We start from the raw sequence: 20,994 nt of genomic DNA on the forward strand, positions 1-20,994 counted from the left end.
GACAAAAACAGACACTTGTTTTCTCTGCGTCGAATGTAATCATCGGCGTAAAAATTACATGACGACGATTTCCTCTCCGTCCTCTTAGTTTAAAACCCTCCATAGTAACCTGTAGTGTTATAGTTTTAAAAAAAAGTTGTAAATTAGATCAATCTACAAATAACTACAATGTCCTTTTATTTTATTTTTTTCATAAAACGCATAATACTCCCAATGACACGCATTTAAAATTAAAGTCAGCATCACTGCTGACAAAAATGTATTTCAATTTTTCTTGTTTACAAGTGTCCGCCTCATTATTGGCCTGTCAATCATCTGTGAAATGCACCAAAATGTACGAAACAAAGTGCCGTATAAATACATTTCGATTGATTCTGCGTGATCCTCCTGGGTCGTCCTTATTAGTAAATCCCTCCCTCAATTTAATCCCGAAGGAGTCTCCTGATTGGACGATTGGGTCTTTTCAGAGTAAATGTATGGATTTTGGTTTTAATGGGAACAGTGCGAGTTTGAATTACGGACAAACGATCTCGGACACCATCTGAATGTCGTAAACACCGGCCACCTGGTAGTTTCGATGTCGCGTGAAAAGTGTTTTTCGGCTGGATTGAAACGAGGCGACGGGTTCACAGCGGTTTATTACGACCCACAGTTGCCTTTTTCTAGCGCTCGTATAGAATTATATAATAAGGTGTTTTTTTTTCCTTGTGGTTGAATCCCAGACTATACAGAAATAGATGCAGCTAAGTTAAGTCTTAAAGTGCAGTACTCCAGTGGGGGCTCCAATTAGCTCCCATTCAAAAAAGCAGTAATTCCATCATTAATTAGAGATCAGGCCTCAAACGGAGCTATTACCCAGAATGAGTAACGCAAACTCGACGTTCGCTGTCTGTTTCTAGATTTTAATGTAAACTGAATTACTGCAACTTTATATTGGGGGTGAATTGTACATTTTATCACTTTCAATTTGACAGCGAGTTCAAGCAGGATTTTCAATGAAGAGATCATCTTCATTGAAAGACTATTTGGAACTAACGTCTTTTTTTATTTTCTTTTTCTTTTATTTCAGACTGACTTGGTATTTACTTTTTGAATCTGACGAAGAAGTACGTTAGATCAAAACATTCGTCCAGGTTTTCTGTCTAAACATCCTTATTTTCCTGTCTTTATCTTTTGACTCACATGGAGAGAAGTCTAAACTTGATTCCTGCCTCTCTGCGGATATAATTGTTTTTTTTTTTTTTAGCAGCGCTGTCTCTTTAAATGGGAATGTTCGCTTCAGTTTACATTTTGCGAAGCAGGGCCTCTTCTTGTTTTCTTTATGGCAACCTTCAGGCTGATGGATGTTCGTGTGTGTGTGTGTGTGTGTGTGTGTGTGTGTGTGTGTGTGTGTGTTTAGTGAGAGTGGAGCTGTGGGCGGGTCAAAGGTCACATATTTCTCAGACACACTGTCCACATCGCTCATTAATAAACAGTTTGTGTGTGTGTGTGTGTTGACACATGCACACTCGTGTGTGTGTGTGTGTGTGTGTGTGTGTGTGTGTGTGTGTGTGTGTCAGCACATGCGTCAGCGCTGCCTCTGTGGCCTTCTGCAGAAACACACGCTGTCACGCTGCTTCTCCTCTTTGATGGTAATCACCTTCACCTCAGCGACGCTCGCATGCGTTCGTACTTCTGTACTTGTGAGGACTCGTCGGCAAAGTGATTACCCCCCCCCCACCCCCCCCTCCCAGAGCCCGGCGTGTCCCCGTCCGACGGAGGAAAAGGTGTTATTATCCTCTAAATCAACCAAGACGACCGACACAGTAGCAGAAGTAATGTTAGACGCCGAGAGAAAACGGTGACTTTGTATATTTGAACAGATACTAGAGGAACATCAGCCCTTGTACAGTCCTGTTTTGGATTCCAAGCCATCAGTCATGTTTGGTTAGGAAGACACTTGCATGAAGATCTGTTTCCCAACAAGAGTTCAAGCACGATTTGTTTTGTTTACGCAGGAAGTGGACAAAAAAAAATACCTTAGGAAAACGTCTTGCGATGACATTTGGAAAATCGCAGAATAAAAGTTTCAGTTTAGGATTACAGATAAATGACGGTTTTCGTCGTCTTTTAAAAGAAGTCCTCCTTCATGGATAACTTCTTGGGAACCTTTGAGTTTCATTTTTCTCTGTATTTTCTGTATTTATTATGTTTGTGGGTTGTTGTTTTTTTGGCATGAGCCCATTTTCTCTCAGGCCCCACAGGAAATGGATGCCTGCCAAACATTATTGTATTAAATCATCAGAAAATACGCCGACGCAGCGGACGGTTGTTGCAGTTGAGGAGCGAAGCTGAGTTTGCACACATTAAGGTTCATCTCAGCGATACTGTGTTTTACATGCCTGACGTTGTAGCTGAAACGCATCTAAAACAAAATAAATGCATTTAACTGTCTCTGAATTTAACTTAAACATCAAAACTTTTTAATATTTTACAGCCGAGTCTGATATCCTGAGATTTATGTGCTGGTCGCTCTGCGGTCTTCTTCTTTTCTTTTTTTTTTAACCACATCTCCTGAAGCTGCTCATAAATATATCTATACGCTCTTGTACACAGCACGAAACACACACACATATATATATAAAAAAAGATTTAAGATTTGCACGGTAGTCAAATGAATTCTTCCAATCACACACAAAAAAACACACTTTACATAAACATAATTCAAAATGCACAATGTTGCATTCAGAGCCCACTGAGATGCGTGGAAATCGGACAGCCATGCGTGTTAAAGTGTGAAAACATCAAGATGTTACTCATCAGCTGCTCGGTTCATCTCAACATCCGGGGCGGATCCGCCTGTTAAATTTAATTAATTAAAATTTTAAAAATTTTATTAAAATTGAATTAATTTAAATTTAATTGATAGTTCACTCAGAGCTGCTTCATTAATATATATATAAATATATATATATAAAAATATATCAAATATATATAATATATATATAAAATATATATATATATATAAATAGATATATTTATATATAAAACAAAATATATATATATATTTTTATTTTTTATTTTTATTTATTTATTTATTTATTTTTTAATTACACTCTCCCCCTCTAAACTGCATGAACACCAAAGATCTGTACTGTTATGTATAATGGAATTTTTTTTTGTCTTTTAAAAAATGGATTTCATGAAACACAGAACAACACATACAGAGGCATTTTAATCTGAAAATGACAGGACATCATAAATTCTGATTTCGTGGGTGGACGGTCTCAGTTCTTGAGGGATGGTTCAGGTTAAAAAAAAAAAATTAAAAAAAAGACCAAATAACTTTCAGACATAACAGAATATAACTCGGGTGCTCCCAAATCACAACTCAGCAGGTCAGAAGATGTAGAAAGAAAAACCCCAAAACATGAATAAATGATATTGAGCGACAGATATCTTCCATCAGATTGAAGAGTCTCGGGTTGTTGTTTTTTTACTGCTGCTGCTGTCAGACTAAAAGTCCCCGCGCTGCCAAATTAACTAACGACTCACCTGCCGAGGAATAGCTCGGGCTTCCAGTTATTTGGCGAATCAAAATTCTCTGTTTCTTAAAACCATAAACTATGTAAAAAAAAAAAAAAGCCTCTGAATGAACCGTAGAATATAAAGAATATGATATCTGGAGATGTGACATTCCTCACGTACATATTTGCGTAAGATAAAGAGGAAGCTTCTCTCGCACTCTATTAACGCCGACCTGTTTGCTCTCGGAGGCCGAGCTTCTGCTCCGCGGGGATAAGTGACATATTGAAGTTCATGTTTGCCTTTTCTCCCGCGTCGTGTCGTCTTATCTTTTTCATTCTTGCCGTACGGGTTCAGCGCAGGGTGTCGTAAGTGTTTGCTTTCGCCTCGGAGAGTATTGAGCTTTTCCGTGTGGACAACTCAGATTGAAGAGAGGATTCATGTCCTGTGCTACTCAGCTGCCAGATCTCTTAAAAAATAATAATAATAATAATAATAATTCTTTTAACTCATTGTTTGGCCCCGAAATTCCCATTTTTCCACCTTGAACGTAAATATTTTCATTATTCCTTCAGTTCTCTATAAATAACTTGAAGACAGGGTCGTAGATGTGGTGTGCGGAGACTCTGCAGGACTCTGCAGTTTTATTTCTCCACCATCAGGGTATTTAAAATGTCAAGGTGCTTCAGCTGTATTTTAAAAGCAGACAAAAGCGAGCGTCAGCAAAATAAGAACAAGGAGTTAAACTCTAGAGAAGAAAACATTCTTTCCTGCAGAAATGTTTCGAAAACTGGTGATCCCGTCTGAAATCAGAGGAACCTCGTCGAACATATCCAGTTATCGAGTTCATGTTTTGATTGTGTTTGTTTTTTTTTTAGCTGGAGCTATTAAGCTGCGTTTGTGGCGCTTATCGGATATTCCTCATTCTCCAGTTGAACATAGTTCTCATCGACTTCTCAACGAGACTTCTTCTCGGCGCTAGCGAAATGAAATTGGAAAGTCGACTTTCGATTGGTCACGCGATGTCATGTGGGAAAAGCGTCTGTTTCGCTCCATCGTATCCCGCCTCAACAACAAGAGTCAACCGCTAATAGACTTCATTTATTTTGCCGTCCCGTCCCAGAGGAGCGGCCGGGCGAGTCAGTTCATGCCCCGGCCACAGAGCTCCTCACCGGGACACGGAGTCAAGCTCCGCCCCCGTGGATCTCGTAGGCCCGATCCACCCGAGGCTCTTTGGTAGTGTCAGCGTTCGACGATACCGCCAACTCACGACTTCATGATGAATTCCAAACAGGAAGGACATTTATTAGTAGTAATTCAGAAATCCTTTTAAAACTCCTGAGTGTGGCTGAGAAAACAAACCAGACGGCGCTCCTCTGAGGCGGACCCGGTCAGACATAACTGTCTGCGTGCTGGCTGCTGTTTTCCGCCGAGGCGGCAGGTTGGAGAGCATGTAAATATCAAACAGGCCTTGGGGTTCGGCGCCTTCGTCCTTCGCCTCCCCGTGTCTCTTTATCTGTCTGAGAAAACAGAGCGAGGCGGCGAACACATCTGACAGATCCAATCAGTCAGATTAGGCGCCGGGTTAGTGGGATCTACGGGGTCTTTAAAAGCAGCCTCGGTGACCAGGTGTGGTGGTGCGTTCATGTGCCAGTGGCACTCAACGCTCCGTCGAACATTTTTAGGCCAACTGCTGCTAAGTTAAGATTTTTGTTGTTGTTGTTGTTTGTCATCTGGGTTTGAGGGTTATTTTTTTTTTTTTTCGTGGAGGTTGCCTCCTGTTACAAACTGACATCATACAGGTGACACTGTTTGGTATTTCTGGGAAGTGAAGTTCGAGAACACAGCTGCAGTTACCGCTTATCGCCACAGGTGCCGCCAAAGAGAACGAAACGGAGTTCTTCGAGATCGTAACTCAGAGAAAGTGAAGTTTTTTTTGGAAAGCTGCAGGGAGCTCTCACATATTGCCCCGACACATGTTGCTGTGTAGCTTTTGTTGCCGCCCCGGTTGCCGCTTCATAATCAATAACTTTTTCTAACTCTCGATAGGACTTAACCCGAGGTCTACGCCCAGTCTGCAAATGATTCTCCAGACCCATGTATTCATGCAGTGAAAACCCTGAAGCAGAGATCGACCTGTCTGGCAAAGATGAAAAGTTTAAAAAGCGATAACATTAGAAATTCTCAAAGTAAAATCAAAGAAAACCGAATAAGATAAGAACGGTAAGCTTTAGCTCTCGTGGTGATATTTGATTTAATGCTAGGAAATGTGCACGGTTACTTTTATTCTGCCAGATCACTAAGATCAGTAGACATTAAAGTCTCTTCTGAAAACTATACATGATAACAGACTTACATGTTCATACACTAAAACCTTTCTTTCGAGGTGGTAAACTTCTGCGGCTACATCGGCTGCGTCTACTAACTAATGTCTGTAACCCAGCGAGTTGACAATACTTTGCCGAAGCCGCTGACGCTTCGGTCGAACCTGTTCCATCGCTTAACAGAGCCTGAAAAGGCTGACCTGGATGTGTCAGACGCCAACAACATCTTTTCAACGTTTTACAGGAGAAACAAGGCCGGAGGCTTCGCTGCAAAGAATCTGGGATGGAACGACAGAAGTGTTAAAGGTTGACGCACAAAGAGATGAAATGTTTGCGCTTCGACGGGAAGAGAAAGGTTGTTATTTTTTAGAGTGAGACGAGAGGAGAAATCAAAAGACGTCAGAAACACAAAACTAACGCCGTTAATTCCTCAGACAAGCTTTATTTTCAGAGCCGCCTCGGATGTTTCTTCGCATCTAGCCTCCGTAGACAACGGTGTGTTTGAACGGGTCAAAGGTGGAAATAATAATGCGATGAGACGGCAAGTCGTCCAAATGAAATGATTAATTAGGTCGTCGATCTAAAGCCCTCGTCAGTGGAACGGCATCTACGTCAGGAATCATTCCGTGGTTCGAAAAGAAGCAGCCTGCAATACACGCACTCGTCCACTAGAGGGAAGCGTATCGGCGTCACGTCTTTTCGTCCCGACACGAATCCGTGTAGTTTAGCAAAACAAAAACATGCGGAAACCCACGTGGTTAAGGGAAAACCAATCTTGGCTAAGGTTTGGGAAAAACTACATGATTACGGTAAATAAACACTTTGTCACCTCCCGGACCGAAACCCCGCCCACCCAGGTCAAAGTCCGTGACGATGGCCTTTGCAATTTGTCTCCTTTGTCACGATTTCTGTCACATGACCTGCGTCTGTTTACGTACGTGTTCTTTTATTACATTACATTACATTTAGCCGACGCTTTTATCCAAAGCGACTTACAATAAGTACATTTCAACCATGAGGGTACAAATTCAGAACAACAACAATCAAGAAAGTACAATTTTCTTCAAGATAGCCAAACTTCAAAGTGCTATCAGTAAGTGCCATTTTAAGTGCTACTATTCACTATAAAGTCTGAAGAGGTGTGTTTTTAGTTTACGATGGAAGATGTTCAGACTTTCTGCTGTCCTGATGTCGTTTGGGAGCTCATTCCACCATTTAGGAGCCGGGACAGCAAACAGTCGTGATTTTGTAGAGTGATTAATTAGCTCAGCGAGGAGCAACAAGCCGATTGGTTCTTCTCACGTCTACACGACACCAGGTGTCTTAAAGACACAAATCCCTCTAGTGGACAGGCGTGTGTATTACATGCTTTGTTGCGATACCGGGCAGAAAAAAGGGTTTTATTTTCATTTAAAAAAATTTTTAATTTATTGTTTATCAGTTTTTTATTTTCCTGGTGTATTATTCTTCTAATTGTCATTTTTCATGGTTTTTTTTTGTTTGTTTTGTTTTTAATAGTTTTTGGAGAAGCTGAAGATCATGCACCTAATTTCAGCCTTAAAATTCCCAAACTCATTCCCAAAGAATTTAGAATATAGTTTGACAACAAATGAACTGCACTTTCCAAGGGCATCGGTGAACTTTTTTTTTTTTTTGGTGCACATTTAAGAAGTCGTTTTGTTGCAGAAATCTGCAGGAACAAGAATTTGCGGCGAGTCGTTTCCCAACAAGACAAAACTTCCAACCATCTTTTGCAGACGCGGAGGTCGTGTGAGCGTCTAAGGGAGGAGAGGATTTCACAGAGCGAAATGCCACTGAATCCACCGAGATTGGACATAATCGCTTTCACTTCTCTGTTTTGTTTTGTCCGCCGTCAGTTTCCTCCGAAGCCGACAAAGCGTTCGCGGGAATTTTTTGTGTGTGTTCGGTATTAAACGTCTCAAAAAAAAAAAAAAAGTGTCTCAAAGCGCCCCGCCGCAGGCTTTCATCTCTGCTGAGTGCGTCCTCTGACTCACAAGCAGCAGCTGAACACACAGCGGCTCTCTGTGGTCGCGCGGCACTAATCAATAACCATTTCCAGCCCGGGAGTTTTCTCAAGCTCTGTCCATTTGAGAATTGATTGTCTAAAAGACCAATGTGCGCGAGTGTGTGTTTATTCACGGCAGTATGTGTTTATCATTTGTTTCAATGCACATGTGTGTGTGTGCGTGTGTGTGTGTGCGTGTGTGTGCGTGTGTGTGTGTGTGTGTGTGTGTGTGTGTGTTCAGCCCGAGGCCAGAACAAGCAGCGGGCAGTTTGTGAGTACTTTGGGTAATTAGACTTTGTTTAGATCACATCAGCGCTCTGCGATCTGCTGAAAAAAATTAATAAAAATGCACTCAAGTGCCTTAAAGCTGCAATACCACCGAGTGCCACTAGAGGTTGGCGCCAACAAAGCCTCCGGCGCCGTAGATTCCTGTAATGCTTCTTTTTCCACAAGTTACCAAGCTTTTATTAGCTAAAGTCGATCCTTCTTATTAGTTTTAGATTTAGAAAATTTGCCACAAAAAGCATTATTTTCGGGGGCGTGTCTGTTTGATTGACAGCCCTGTGGTGCAGTCAGGTTACGGCTATCGGTGGGCGGGACGTCGTATCGTCGGGTCGTTTGTTCCTTCTCCTAAATACGACCCACGGGAGTGTGTTTCCTGAATTAGCGGCCCCTTTGGGTTTAAGCACAGGAAACCACTTGTTTAGTGTTTGGGAAACTAAATCGTTTGGGTTAAAGTGCTTCTTTGCATTGTGCGTTAAAGCTGCTCGGTCCTTAAAGTTATGCAACCTTCGTCATCATGGCAACAGTAAAAAAAAAAACTGCTCCGACTTGTGGTGGAAAACAAGAAGTTCGTATCGAACCATCCTCCCGTCCCCGCCTCCTCACATACATTTCTACGTGTTGCTCTCTTCGAAACACCCGGATTCTCCTCTCGAGCCTCAAGTACACATGAAATTAGCTTCAACACAGCTGGAAGCTGCTATAAATTTAAAAGTGTTTACTGTCGGACAAAAATAACTGTCGCCGCCGGTCCTGCTGCGAGCTTTCCACACAGGGGACCGGAGCCGATTTCCACAGATGCTCCTCTTTTGTGCTCGTCGAGCGTATCCTGAATATATATATATATTTTTTTTAGCTCTTTCTATTCAGAAATGAAATGAAAGTGAGAGAATTATACTTTTGCATCATCGCTGGCTCTGATGTCGTAGCGTCTGCCGAGGTCTCAGGGTGCCTGCGTTTTTAAAAAAAATTTTTTTAAATAGAATCAAACCCGCCGCTGTGAGAATCTCGCCAAAAGAAAAAAAAACCTCCGACATGGACTCCAATCTGTCGCTTCAGCTTTGAACATCTCAAATTTGGCCTCTTCTGACCCCGAGCTCCCAGCATCCTCCGCCTGCCCCTCCTTTTCCTTCCATCTCAGCTCGCGCAGAGTGTTTTTTATATATATATATATATATATATATATATATATAAATATATATTTGTGTCTACAAGTCTGATTGGGCCAAATTTTCTGCTCCAGTTTTTCCTGTCTGTTCGTGCCCCCCACCCCACCCCACCCCATAACCCCCCCCCGCACTCGCCTGCCGCAAGTTTGGTGAAACAGACTCGTCTTTAAATCAGCCAGCTGGATGGCAGCGGGAGGAAGAGCTCAGGCCTGCGTTATGAATTATAAGCGTTGCATTTCGTGTTACGTTTATTTGAGGAGCACACGGGGGGGGGGGGGGCGACGCTCTGAAACACCCAAACACCGTGCGTCCGTTCACACGACACCGAGTCCTGAAATGCTGAATAAAAAGCTGAAATAAAACCACACATTTTTGGTTTTAAACATGTTTTTTTTACAGGTTAAACAACTAAAATACACGGTGTTAGGTAGTGATCTGCAGGCGGAGCCACGCTAGCTGTTTCCACCTGCTTTTAGCCTTTATGCTAAGCTAACCGAACCACATAGCCAAACCTGGCTGAATACAGTATTTGATACGCAGAGATGACATTTAAGCAAATTTGAGATGTTGAAACCTCACTTTAACTGATGCATTTCACTGATAATGCATAATGACATTTTTATTTATTTTTTTGTATATAAAGATAATTTTTTTTAATTTGCTGCCCTTGAAGTCACATTTGTGTCAAAATCTTCATCTTCAAACAATCAAAATAGAAAATTATGAGCGAGGACGACCTTAAGTCAGCAAGACATGTTATTTCGAGTGTATATCCAAATTATTTACACAACCAACAGCCATGATGTAACTTTAGGACAAATAAAAGCTCTGAGTTACTTAAATTATTTGAAGGATGTGCAGTGTTACAACATCAGAGCAGCACAACAGCTGCAGAACAGATTCAGCAGGTGGAAAATACGGCATCGTTTCTTTTGTGATCTTAAATATGTAAAGTTGAATTGATTATGTATTTCTTGGAACACTTTCATTGACACAGGATGTGTTCAGGTAGGCATAAGATTCTTGCAGTCGGGTGGAGAAGTGGCTGACTGAGCACTGATGGAGTCTAAATCAGAGAGCAGCTGAAGCAGCTCCATGTGTGGTGACTGCAGATCTGTTCAGTATCAGTCTTGATGAGGCAGAACTGTTCGCTAATGGAGGTCAGTGTGACACCGGAGCTGAAACTGTCTTGTTTTTTTTAGGCCCCGGGCTGGAGCTCCTCAACATCGGGTTGTTTTTTTTTTAGGGAAAACCAACTTCGCAAAGTGTTTCGATTGTGTAATTTCGAGCCCACTTTTTAATGGGTCATTGTCACATATGATTTCTTGGAGAAGTTTTGTAACGCCTCTTTTTTTTTTACAACAACTTAATTTGGAAGAGAAGAAATAAAAAAATAAAAAGTAACATCTGATAAGTAGGAAACGGGAATTTATGTTTTCTGCTTCTCTTAAGATCTGGTGATGAAAATAACAAATGCAAAGAAAGAACACAATGTTGTTCGAACAGAGTGGTTGATCTGACGAAACCTGGCGACACTACGTCCCGCCCGCTGATAGCTGTAACCTGACCGCACCGCAGGCCTGTCAATCATATAGACACGCCCACAAAAAAAAAAAGGTCTTTTTGAAGCTTATTTTCCAATGAATGAGGGATTATTTTCAGATGGGCCTCCAGAAAACGAATAAGAAGGAGTGACTTTAGCTAACAACACCGAGATAACTGATGGACACATTTTATTGACTGAGAATTTTATGAGAGAAGTTGAATGGGAGTCTATGGAGCCGTAGCCGACCTCTAGTGGCACTCGGTGGTATTGCAGCTTAAGGCATCTACGCATCAGCCTCTTTTTTGAAGAGCCAGGAGCTACGTCCACTTTTATATACAGTCTGCCATTAGCGCTCCAGCAGCTCCTCCTGCTTTCTGCCGTCAGCTTGATTTCCCAGCTGACGCGGGAAACGGAGTCGGCGTGTCTGAGCGGGACGGGGGGAGTCCGACGGTGACCGCTTTAACCTTTAACGTGTCATCTCGGATTGGCGGGAACCCAGAACCCCCCCCCCCCCCCCCGCCCCGCCCCGCACCGGGCAGGTTCGCCGTTGCTGCGAAGGGGGCCGAGGATTTTACTGAGACCCCGGGACCTCCTGGAGACGTCCATCTGCCCCGAGCAGGGAGGGGCCCGGGAGGGGCCCGGGAGGGCCCCGGCAATACGACCCCTGCTGAAGAAAACGTGCCGAGAGGGGAGCAGAGATCATCAAAGGGAGGAGGACAGCGCCACTACAGGGGGGGGAGGTTTAGGGTCGTGTTTGACACGTATCCAGTCCTGGAGACATTGATGTCTGTTGTAGTGGAGAGGAGGGGATGGAGGGATGATTAGAGTCGTAGAGAGGGGAAATAGAGCCGAGCCGAGCCGAGCCGAGCCGGGCGTGACAGATGACTCGCCGGAGATGGGGAGAGTCGGAGGAACTCGGCCATCTGTTCCTTGTTCATCTTAAAAACCCTCTCCCGACGCCGATCGAGTCCTCGCCAGACACGAAACCGCGACGGTCGATTAATAACGTCGTATAAATGCTTTTTCACCGAGCGCCGCCGTAATCAGTCGTGCGTTTTTGTGAACTCGGCAGCTCGCGAGGTCGAAAGATTGGAGAGTCAACGACTGCTGAACAGAGGAGCGAACTGGAGGAGGGGAAAAAAAAAAAGAAGGAGCAGGTGGAGTTAATCTCAGGGAAAATAAATGGACCTCCGTGGAAAGATGCACCGAGGTTTCACCGAGGTCGGCGTTTTAAAAGTGCAGTGTCCTTAAAAGGAACTTGAGAAGTGTGATCTGACCATAATTACCTTTAAATCGCAAAGAAAGATGTTTATCGCTGACTTTTCGAAACAAATGTCGGGTTTTTAGTTCAATTTAACCTGCTTGAGTTAGCTTTGGACTTGCGTTAAATAAACCAGCGTTAACGGTCGGGAGGAGACGGTTCGTGTACCCCAGGCTTAAAAAAATACAAAATAAAATCACAAACGGTGATGTCAGGGCGAGCTGACACACTCTGGAGAACACTTCTGCATAATTTATGTGAGGTTGAACTGCAGGTCAGCGAAGACGAGACTTCCAGTGGCGTTAAGATGCTCTTTAGTTGTCAGGACAGTCGAACAACGTTGTCGTTTTTCTGACCTCTTAAATCTTACAGTAATTTGCAAAGTCTCAACTTAAATACAACCTTTTAAAAAAAATTTTTTTTTTATCCTATCTAGCTACTTTTTTCGGACATTACTACTCCAAGTTCTCTCCTATCTTTTCATTTTCATCTAAAAGAACGTGTTATACGTGTTCAAATGTAGTAACAGTAACACCCTGGACTCATTGTTATCATTATGAATAGTCCATCAAACTTCATTGGGACAGGGAAAAAAAACAAAAACTTTAATTAACGGGACATAAATCTTAGTAGTCCTTGCGGTGTTGTATGGACAAACCACATGTCTCCATGTCCACGACTATGAGTCCAAAAATGAGCCTTTTTCTTTTATATCTTCAGCTTATTTCTTAAAGCAGTTTTTCCCTTTTATGAGGTCATGTGACATCACTGTAGTTTCAAATAGCCCAGTTTGTTCAGAGAGAAAAAAAAAAAAAGAGATCTAATGCACAACAATTTGTAAGTATGACATTTTATCCCCAAACTATTTTTTTTTTATCCTGGACTGGAAATTAAGGGACAATTTTGCATCTATTTCTATCAACCAAAAAGTTTCCTTCATACGGGTTTAGTTTGTCGAAAAAGGTTTAAATTTCACCTGTTTCGGTTCGTGAAGACACATTTGTGAAGTCAACACTGGTCCGAGAATAAGAAATGATTTCACAGTGATTGAGTTCAGTGTTAAAGGATTTACTTTTTTACAACCGCGTCCATGAAACTGTGTCTGAATGGATCGAGACGCGTGACGCCGAGTCCTCGTTGGTGCAGCCGAACGGTCAAGAAAATCCGTTTAACTTCATAATACTGAATGAAGAGAGATCGTCTTTGGAGCGGAACGGAGTTAAAGAGGTTTGTTTTTTTCTCTTTGACATCTAATCACCGCCTTCTAGTTGTGTTGTTTTTCCTCCGTGCTGTAAGCGTCATTCGACTTTTTGAAGTCATTATCAAGTCCATTTGTGCTTTCACTTCATTCGAAGCGTCCACCTAAAACTCGTCTCCACGTGAAGCGATGCTGGAAGTTCATAACCGACCGCTCACGCTGGCCTTTGTGCGTCCCTGACTGCAGCTCGCAGGTTAAATCAAGTCTTTTGTGCGACGCGGGGGGGTCGGGGGGAGGAGGAGGAGGAGGAGGAAGGGGGAGGAGGCGGGGGGGGGGGGGGGTCGCATTTTCTCCAGGTTGCCTCGGCCCTGCCCGAGCTCTTCAAACACGGAAAACCACACGCCCAGCAGCGAGAAAGCGTGCCTTTGGCTTGAATGGCCATTGTCTGGCCCAGATGGTTGTGAGTCATTGTACTGGCAGCAACAGGCCGGGAGTCAAATGATGTGATGCGGCAGAGAAGACCTCCATTGTGACCCGTATAAAGCAGCGGCAGGAGCGGCGGCCCTGGCAGATACCCACTGTTGGACGCTCGCGAGGATTTTTTTTTTTTTGCATGAATAGTGGAGTAATTCAGTCGGCGGCGGCGACGAGGCGATTTGCATTTTGAGCGGATTCACGCGCCGGCTCCGTCCCCTTCGCGTGGGACCCGATCTGCGGGTAGCCAGCAGAATCTGTAAGAGCTCGGGGTTTCGTTCGGGAGGGAGATGGTCACGTGATTTCAGAGCAGTTTGACAGATTTAACAGGTGGCGCAGCAAACAGGTGACTCTGGTGTCAACCACATCAATCAAGAATATGGTGTCGTGAAGTTAGTCCATCAAATTCACCACATTTGAAAACTTTGTGTTTAATTTATATTTTAAACCTTCGTATAATGCAATTTTGTTATTTTAAAAGTTTTTTTTTACTAACACCATTAATATTTGCATTACAAAATACCATGTGCCACTCGTATTATAATCTTATTTTCTTTGAGACTCATTCAGTTTTTAGTTTTTTTTCCTCAACTAATTTTACTTGCGTGGAAAATTAGTTTAATATGGAGGAGAACTGACGCATGAATTTCATGATTATTTGAGTGTTTAATTGAAGCTTTGAATCCAAGAGATGATTTAAGACACTTTCCACTATAAAAGTATTTGGCTCGTATTTCGATGGTGCTCTGAGTGCTTTCTAGTCATAAAACTAAGATTGCTGCTGGTTTTTACAGACAGTAAATAAACTGTATTTCTTTGTCAAGACAGTGTCAAGGTTGAAAAACAGATTTTCAGTCTTTTTTTTCTCCTTTGAGTGGATGATTCAGAGATTTTTAACTAGACAACAGCTATTTTGGGCGTTTCTTTGTGAACAGAAAAAGACGGGCTGGTTGCTGTTGTACGTCTGAAATATCAACATGCAGACTTCATATATGAAACAAGAAATTCTATTCGAGTGTTTGCTTCTGAAAAGCCTGATTTGTTGTGGTATTGAAGTCCTCTCCCCCGTGAAGCAGACAGATGGTGATATTCATGAAAAAATGTTCAGCTGAAAGAGTGAGCCAGGAATCCGCAGGTGTGTGTGTGTGTGCGTGTGCGTGTGCGTGTGCTGAGCCTACCCACACACAGCACTGCTTTCAACCTGCTGAACGACTGATGACCTACACTCCTTATCAACATACAAATCAGTCTCGCATCATGATGTGAAACAGTTACGTCGGTCCACAGCACACAATGTATTGGTTTTACCAATTGTGAGATGCCTATATTTACCTCTTATAACTCTTTTTTTTGGTCTAATATCTGATTAATGACCGGATTATTTTCAGATTGGAGTGACTTTAACTAACACCACCATTGTGGCTTGTAGGGAAAAAAATGGACCGCGTTTGTATTTCATGAGAGAAGTTGAATGGGAGTCTATAGGAGCCAGAGAGGTTTTTGTAGACAACCCCGTGTGGCCCTCGGTGGCATTGCACTTTATGGTTTTGTGTTTGGAACTTGCAACTACTCGAAAGCTGCCACGTTTACAACAAAGCAACTAGACGAGAGGCTTTTTTTTTTTTTTTCGCAGTTGGAGTCTTTTTGTCACAATGCTCTAAAATAGTTTTGTCTCTGAGTTTTTGGTCTGAAATGGGCTTCAGGTTTAGCACCAAGCCGTGTGGTTAGGTCCAGGAAAAGCTTCCATTTTCTTTGCTGATCATATCCTTCTCTAGTAAATTTCAGTCTGCTTATTTCTGTTCAATGAACTTCTGTCTCTCAACGTGGATGTATTTGGTTTTAGTTGCCCGTGTTTGTAAGGAACCAGTTCTGAAAGCAGATGTTTGCTGTTGAATCATTTAATGCCAAGCGCTCCGAGCAAAACTCAACTCGTCTCCATTGTACTGTGCTGCAGGCAAACATGTCAGAGACCAATCTCGATGCCTGTAAAAGCTTTTTTAGACTGGGAGGAAATGGAATTACTGCCATGAGGCATTATATTCATTATATATATATATATTTTTTTTTTTCGGGGACAGGTTTGCAAGGACAGACATTTAAAAACTAGTAGAGGGAAAAAAAAAAAGAAAAAAAAACTATCTCCAATGCTAAATGCCACCAAGACCAAGAAGGAACATGTTTTTTTTTAATCATTTGGATTCATTGAATTTCTTATGTTGTCCCTGATTCACTTCGAAGGATCTCTTTCAAACACAGACGCTGTTATGTTGCAGAGAGAAACACAAATCATTCATGCTAGCAGAGAGTCTTGTTGACTCATCGGTCGATCAGGATGAATATCCGATGAGTACAGGAACTCAGTCTGCAGGTCGAACTCACGTGTGTAGCATGTAAAGAGTATTCAACAGTATTACTTCCACCGTCTCTGTGAGGTATGATTTCAATTAGCCGGCTCCAGCTTGAACTTAAAAAGGTGATTTGACCGGAGTGTTGTCTCAGTGACGGATATTTTCATTTCCTCCTGCTCTTGGTGTCTCGGCTGTGGAAGCACTTTCTTTCTGATCTGAAAGGTGAGAAAGAAGAAAATGTGCTCGAGTCTCCGTTGTCCAAAAATACGCGTCGCATTTTTTGCTATACAGGCATCTTTCACAATATGGACATCACAGACTCCAACGGCTACGACTGTTTTCAGTTTTTATTCTTTTTGCAGCCACTGAAGGTCGTTACTTCCCCTCATTTTAGAGATGGAAATATCATGCTGCGATGCTCCGTGCGGTTCAGGTTCAGAGAGTGCATTAAAAATGCAACAGGAGAGATAATTCTTCCATAAATGCATGACTGCTTCATGCATATCTTCTCTGCAGGTGGTGTAGAAGCTCCTAATGTTAAGCAAACAAGCCAGATTTCGAATTGCAGTCTCAAGTCTGTACGTCGAGAAGCGGCTGATGCGATGAATCGATTCATTTAGACCACGAAGGGAAACCTTTTTTTACTCACATTTGTTTGTTTTTATTTTATTGGATGTTCTTGCTTCTTAACGCGCGTCCTTCGAGATGCATGGGTGAATTTCTACAATTCTAAATTTCCTTTTTTTTTTCCCTCCTTCTGTTTCAGAGGCCAGAGATCCAAAATGGGAGGCAAGCTCAGCAAAAAGAAGAAGGGATACAACGTAAATGATGACAAGGCCAAAGACAAGGATGCCAAAGCAGAGGGGGCCTCTGCCGAGGAGAGCGAAGCACCGAAAGACAACAAAGACGAGGCCCCGGCCGCCACCGACACCAAGGAGGTAGCGAACGACACGGCGGCCAAGGAGGCACCGGCGGCCGACGCCGCGGCGCCCAAAGAGGAGGAGAAGAACGCAGCTCCTGCCGCCAAGGAGTCCGAGAAACCCGCCGCCAACGCCGAGCCGAAAACAGAAGCCGCCAAGGCCGAGGAGAAACCAGCCGCCCCGGCCCCGGCCAAGGAGTCCGCCCCCGCCGCCAAGGAGCCCGAGGCGAAGGCGGCGGCGCCCGCCCCGGCAGCCGAGAGCAAAGATGAGGCCGACGCCAAAAAGACTGAGGCCCCCGCGGCACCAGCAGCCAAAGCCGAGGCGGCCCCGGCTGCCTCCCCCGACCCCAAGCCCACAGAGGCGGCAGCGGCGGCTCCTGCGCCACCAAAGGAGGCCGCCGCCGCCGCCGCGCCTAGTTCAACACCAGCCGCCGAACCTCCCGCCAAGGAGGCGAACGCCACAGAGGCACCAAGCAAGGATCAAACCGTAGCAGTTCAAGATTAATGGACAGCTTCTTTTCGGAAATGAAGAAATAAATTACCTAACTCAACAACGATGAAGATTAAAAGAAAAAAAAACGTGAAAATGAAATTTACTAGCCCACCATATTATGATAATAACAATAATAATAATAATTGTGACGACAACGATGATTTGCTGAATGAGGAGGACTGGAGCAACCACCTGGAGAAGTTTCCCACCGCTGCAGATGATTATTGCTATTATTATTGTTATGTTTTATTCTATTTTTTTTTCTGCTGTAGTATTTGAACTTTGATACGAGTTTGTGTCGGCCATTCGCCTCGTCACCCCACGATCCCATCGTCACCGCTCACTCGTACGGTCCAGAGGTTGCGACCCGATTCCCATCTCAGCCCGCAGAGGGCGCCGGCGTTCATCCATCCACCCTCTGCTCCGTGGACGTCTTAAAATTTCGGGAAACGGCTCTGATGGACGGAGGGGGAGAGGTTTAGAAACCACTTCACCAGCTGGACTCCCGTTGAATCTGTCCGCCCTTCAGCTCTCCTTCCTCCTTCCACTCATCCTCCTCTTCAGAGTAACGTGTTCTTTGGCTTTGGGCTGGTACCTCCAGTTTTTCCGGTGCTGTGGAGTTGTGGTTGTGTTTCTTTTTTTTCTTTAACTCATCCTCACTCCCCACCCCCCCAAGCTTTTTAGTATTTGTTGGGTTGTGTTTGCTGCCCATTATTCCTCGCTAAACACCACAAACTTCTACAGGGGAGTTTTAAAATTCCTCGAGAGGAACGAGAACGTTCAGGCTTTCCAAGACATTTCAAAAGGAGGAAAAAACGGCCGGCTTTGTAGAGCAAAAACACATTCTTAGACGTATTAAAACAGTCGTAGGAATTTTTCAGATAAACTTCTACATTTTGTACTGAAACCCTTAGGTATATTGTAAGTGAACTAAGTGGTTTTTTAACGTTTTTAATGCTTATTAAGTCTGCAAAGCCTCGCTGAAAAGGATCCTTTCAATGTTCTTAGAAAGTTGAATGCAAATCTCTGATCCTCTGTCCAAATTACAGTAGAGATACTAAAGCTTTTGTCTGAGAAGACAGACTCAAACATCCCGTGATTGGTTTTTCATTTCTGGCCCGTGTTGCTGGACGAAGAACCTTTACTTACTACTGAGCAGCATACGACAAAGTAGACGGAAACACTGCAAGTTAAAGTCTTTCTTCTTAAGCATCTGCAGCAAAACATACTTAAGAAGAAACAAAAGATATTGACGCAGTGGACAGAGGTTACTTTTACAGTTAAAGCTCCCCACTTTGGGAGATTTCTGAACCAAATTTGGAAGTAAAATAATGAACAAAATGAGAGATATTCCCACTGAAGCATAACTCGTACAGAAAAAGTTTGGGGAACGTTACATGTTTTATTTCCAGTTTGTAACAGAATAATGTAAAAAAAACATCTGACAACAATTTGAACTAAAACACTATCTAAGCAGTACATCCATTTGAAATTGGCATCATATTGTTCAATGCAGGCGTCATGTGACCGTAACAGGAAGTGTTTTACTGCCTTCTGAATCAGCGTAGCTCTCCGTCATCTGCAGTCTGATACCACTGAAGAACAACAAGGGGAGGGGTCGGGGAAGGGAGGGGGTTCAGCCAATGATCAAAACCCATCAGCAACCTAGTCAATGTGCTGTGGTCCATGTTTCTATGGCAACCATAGGTCATGCTGTCATTACGGGATGAAAAAGCCTATAGCGCATGGAAGAGAGCCTCTGATTTAGTCATATTCACCCTCCATGCAATTTTTCCATTATTATCAGAAATACACACGACATGACGTATACGTACATTTATGCAGTGGTGGAATAAAAAGTGCTTACGTCTTAAAATCAAGCAAAAGTAGCAAGAAAATAAGTAAAAAAAATTACAGCAGAGGCGATTTTAAATGAGCTGAAAAGACATGAAGGGACATTGAAAGAAAGGAAGGAAGAAAGGAAGAAAGAAAGGAAGAAAGAAAGAAAGAAAGAAAGAAAGAAAGAAAGAAAGAAAGAAAGAAAACGATGGAAGGATCGAAGGAAAAGAAACATCTGAAAATCTAAATTTGCAAAGTGAACTGTCAAAAAAAAGAAGTAATTATTTAAACTCTAAAATGTATTGGATTAAATAGAAATAATTAAAAGGCCAGCAACCCAAAACTGTACTTCACTACAGAGCTCGTTTAAATAAACTTTTTTTTTTTCTTTCCGCCTTTGCATATATGCATGTATACGTATTTATTCATATCAGCCATCCGTCCGTCATCTTTTCAGTTCCATCCATGTGACACACATCGTTTTCCTCCCCGCACTTGTCAAACCGTAGCAGAAAACAAACAGTCGAGGAGCGCCGTGTGTCACTCGGTTCACTTTTTTTCCTTCCTCTCTTGACTCAGTAAAATTGCATGTCCGTGGTCGGGTGAACCTGTAGTCCTGTCTTTTTGGTCAAGTGGAAAAATAAAAATAATAAAAAAAAAAAATGAATAATTTCTCAGTCTGCATCCATGGCAACTACAGTTGATATTTTCATTCCATGTCTCGCCACTGCTATCCCCACACCACACGTTCATTCAAACAAACAAACAAACAAACAAACAAACAAAAAGATGATATGGAAATTGATGCATTCAAAATTATATGTACTTGTATAAATGGTGCAACAGTAATAAAATGTAAGAAATTGACTTAAACTTGAGGATCTTGTGCAAGTCAACTTTTTTTTTTCATGCACTTCATACCACTGACATAAATGCTGCCTACAACACTGAGGACACCAAAGATGTTTTTGTTTTTTTTATCTTAAAAATTGAATAACCTGAGGATGAGTTCATAGTATACTTCCGGTAATTACAGTAAATGGTGACTTTCAGGGTTAGTCTGGTTATTTTTTGAGATGTTTGTAGGCCATAAAAATCAGTTTAACAGATGTTATTTATTTACGAGTTATATTCACAGCATTTAGACCATCATGTAACGGGTTAATAAAACAGAAAATACACTTCAGTTGAAAGAGTGCGTTCATATGAAAACTGCTCGGCACTCATACGCACGTGAGCTCGCCAACATGCTCAAAATGGCAATGCTAACGTTACGCTCTTTCGTACGGCGGCGACAACCGCTCGCGTTGGTGACCGTTACAGCTCACGCTGCTTGCCTCCGCACTCTTTGTGGTACCGGAGGACTCCGCTAGAGGGCGCACCAGAGAAACGGGGATATTACCAGAACGTCCTTATTCGCGTAAACGATAAACATGACGAGAATCGAGGATCGCCACCGTTTCCGAGATCCCCGGGGGTACAAAACGCGCCACCGGCTTTGCTCGCGTGACGTATTCGGTAGGTAGCTGATCGAAAACCAAAAGCGTTGGACGACGCGTTACAACGTGTTGACCCTGCCCGCATGGACAAAAGTGACTCACGATACTTCAC

General features: G+C 42.9%; 1 protein-coding gene across 1 annotated transcript in view; it reads left to right on the forward strand.

Moving 5' to 3' along the window:
- Positions 1-20,261, forward strand: part of basp1 (brain abundant, membrane attached signal protein 1) — a 44,352-nt gene extending 24,091 nt beyond the window's left edge. The window contains exon 2 of the mRNA XM_069170215.1: positions 16,899-20,261. Coding sequence (XP_069026316.1) covers positions 16,915-17,556 — 642 coding nt within the window. The 5' untranslated portion in view covers positions 16,899-16,914 and the 3' untranslated portion in view covers positions 17,557-20,261. The remainder of the gene's footprint in view (positions 1-16,898) is intronic.
- The last annotated feature ends 733 nt before the right edge of the window (positions 20,262-20,994 follow it).

The sequence above is a fragment of the Embiotoca jacksoni genome, unplaced genomic scaffold (assembly GCF_022577435.1).
Source record: "Embiotoca jacksoni isolate LCO1_2020_lvr unplaced genomic scaffold, fEmbJac1.0.p SCAF_48, whole genome shotgun sequence".
NCBI classification, from domain to species: Eukaryota; Metazoa; Chordata; class Actinopteri; family Embiotocidae; genus Embiotoca; species Embiotoca jacksoni.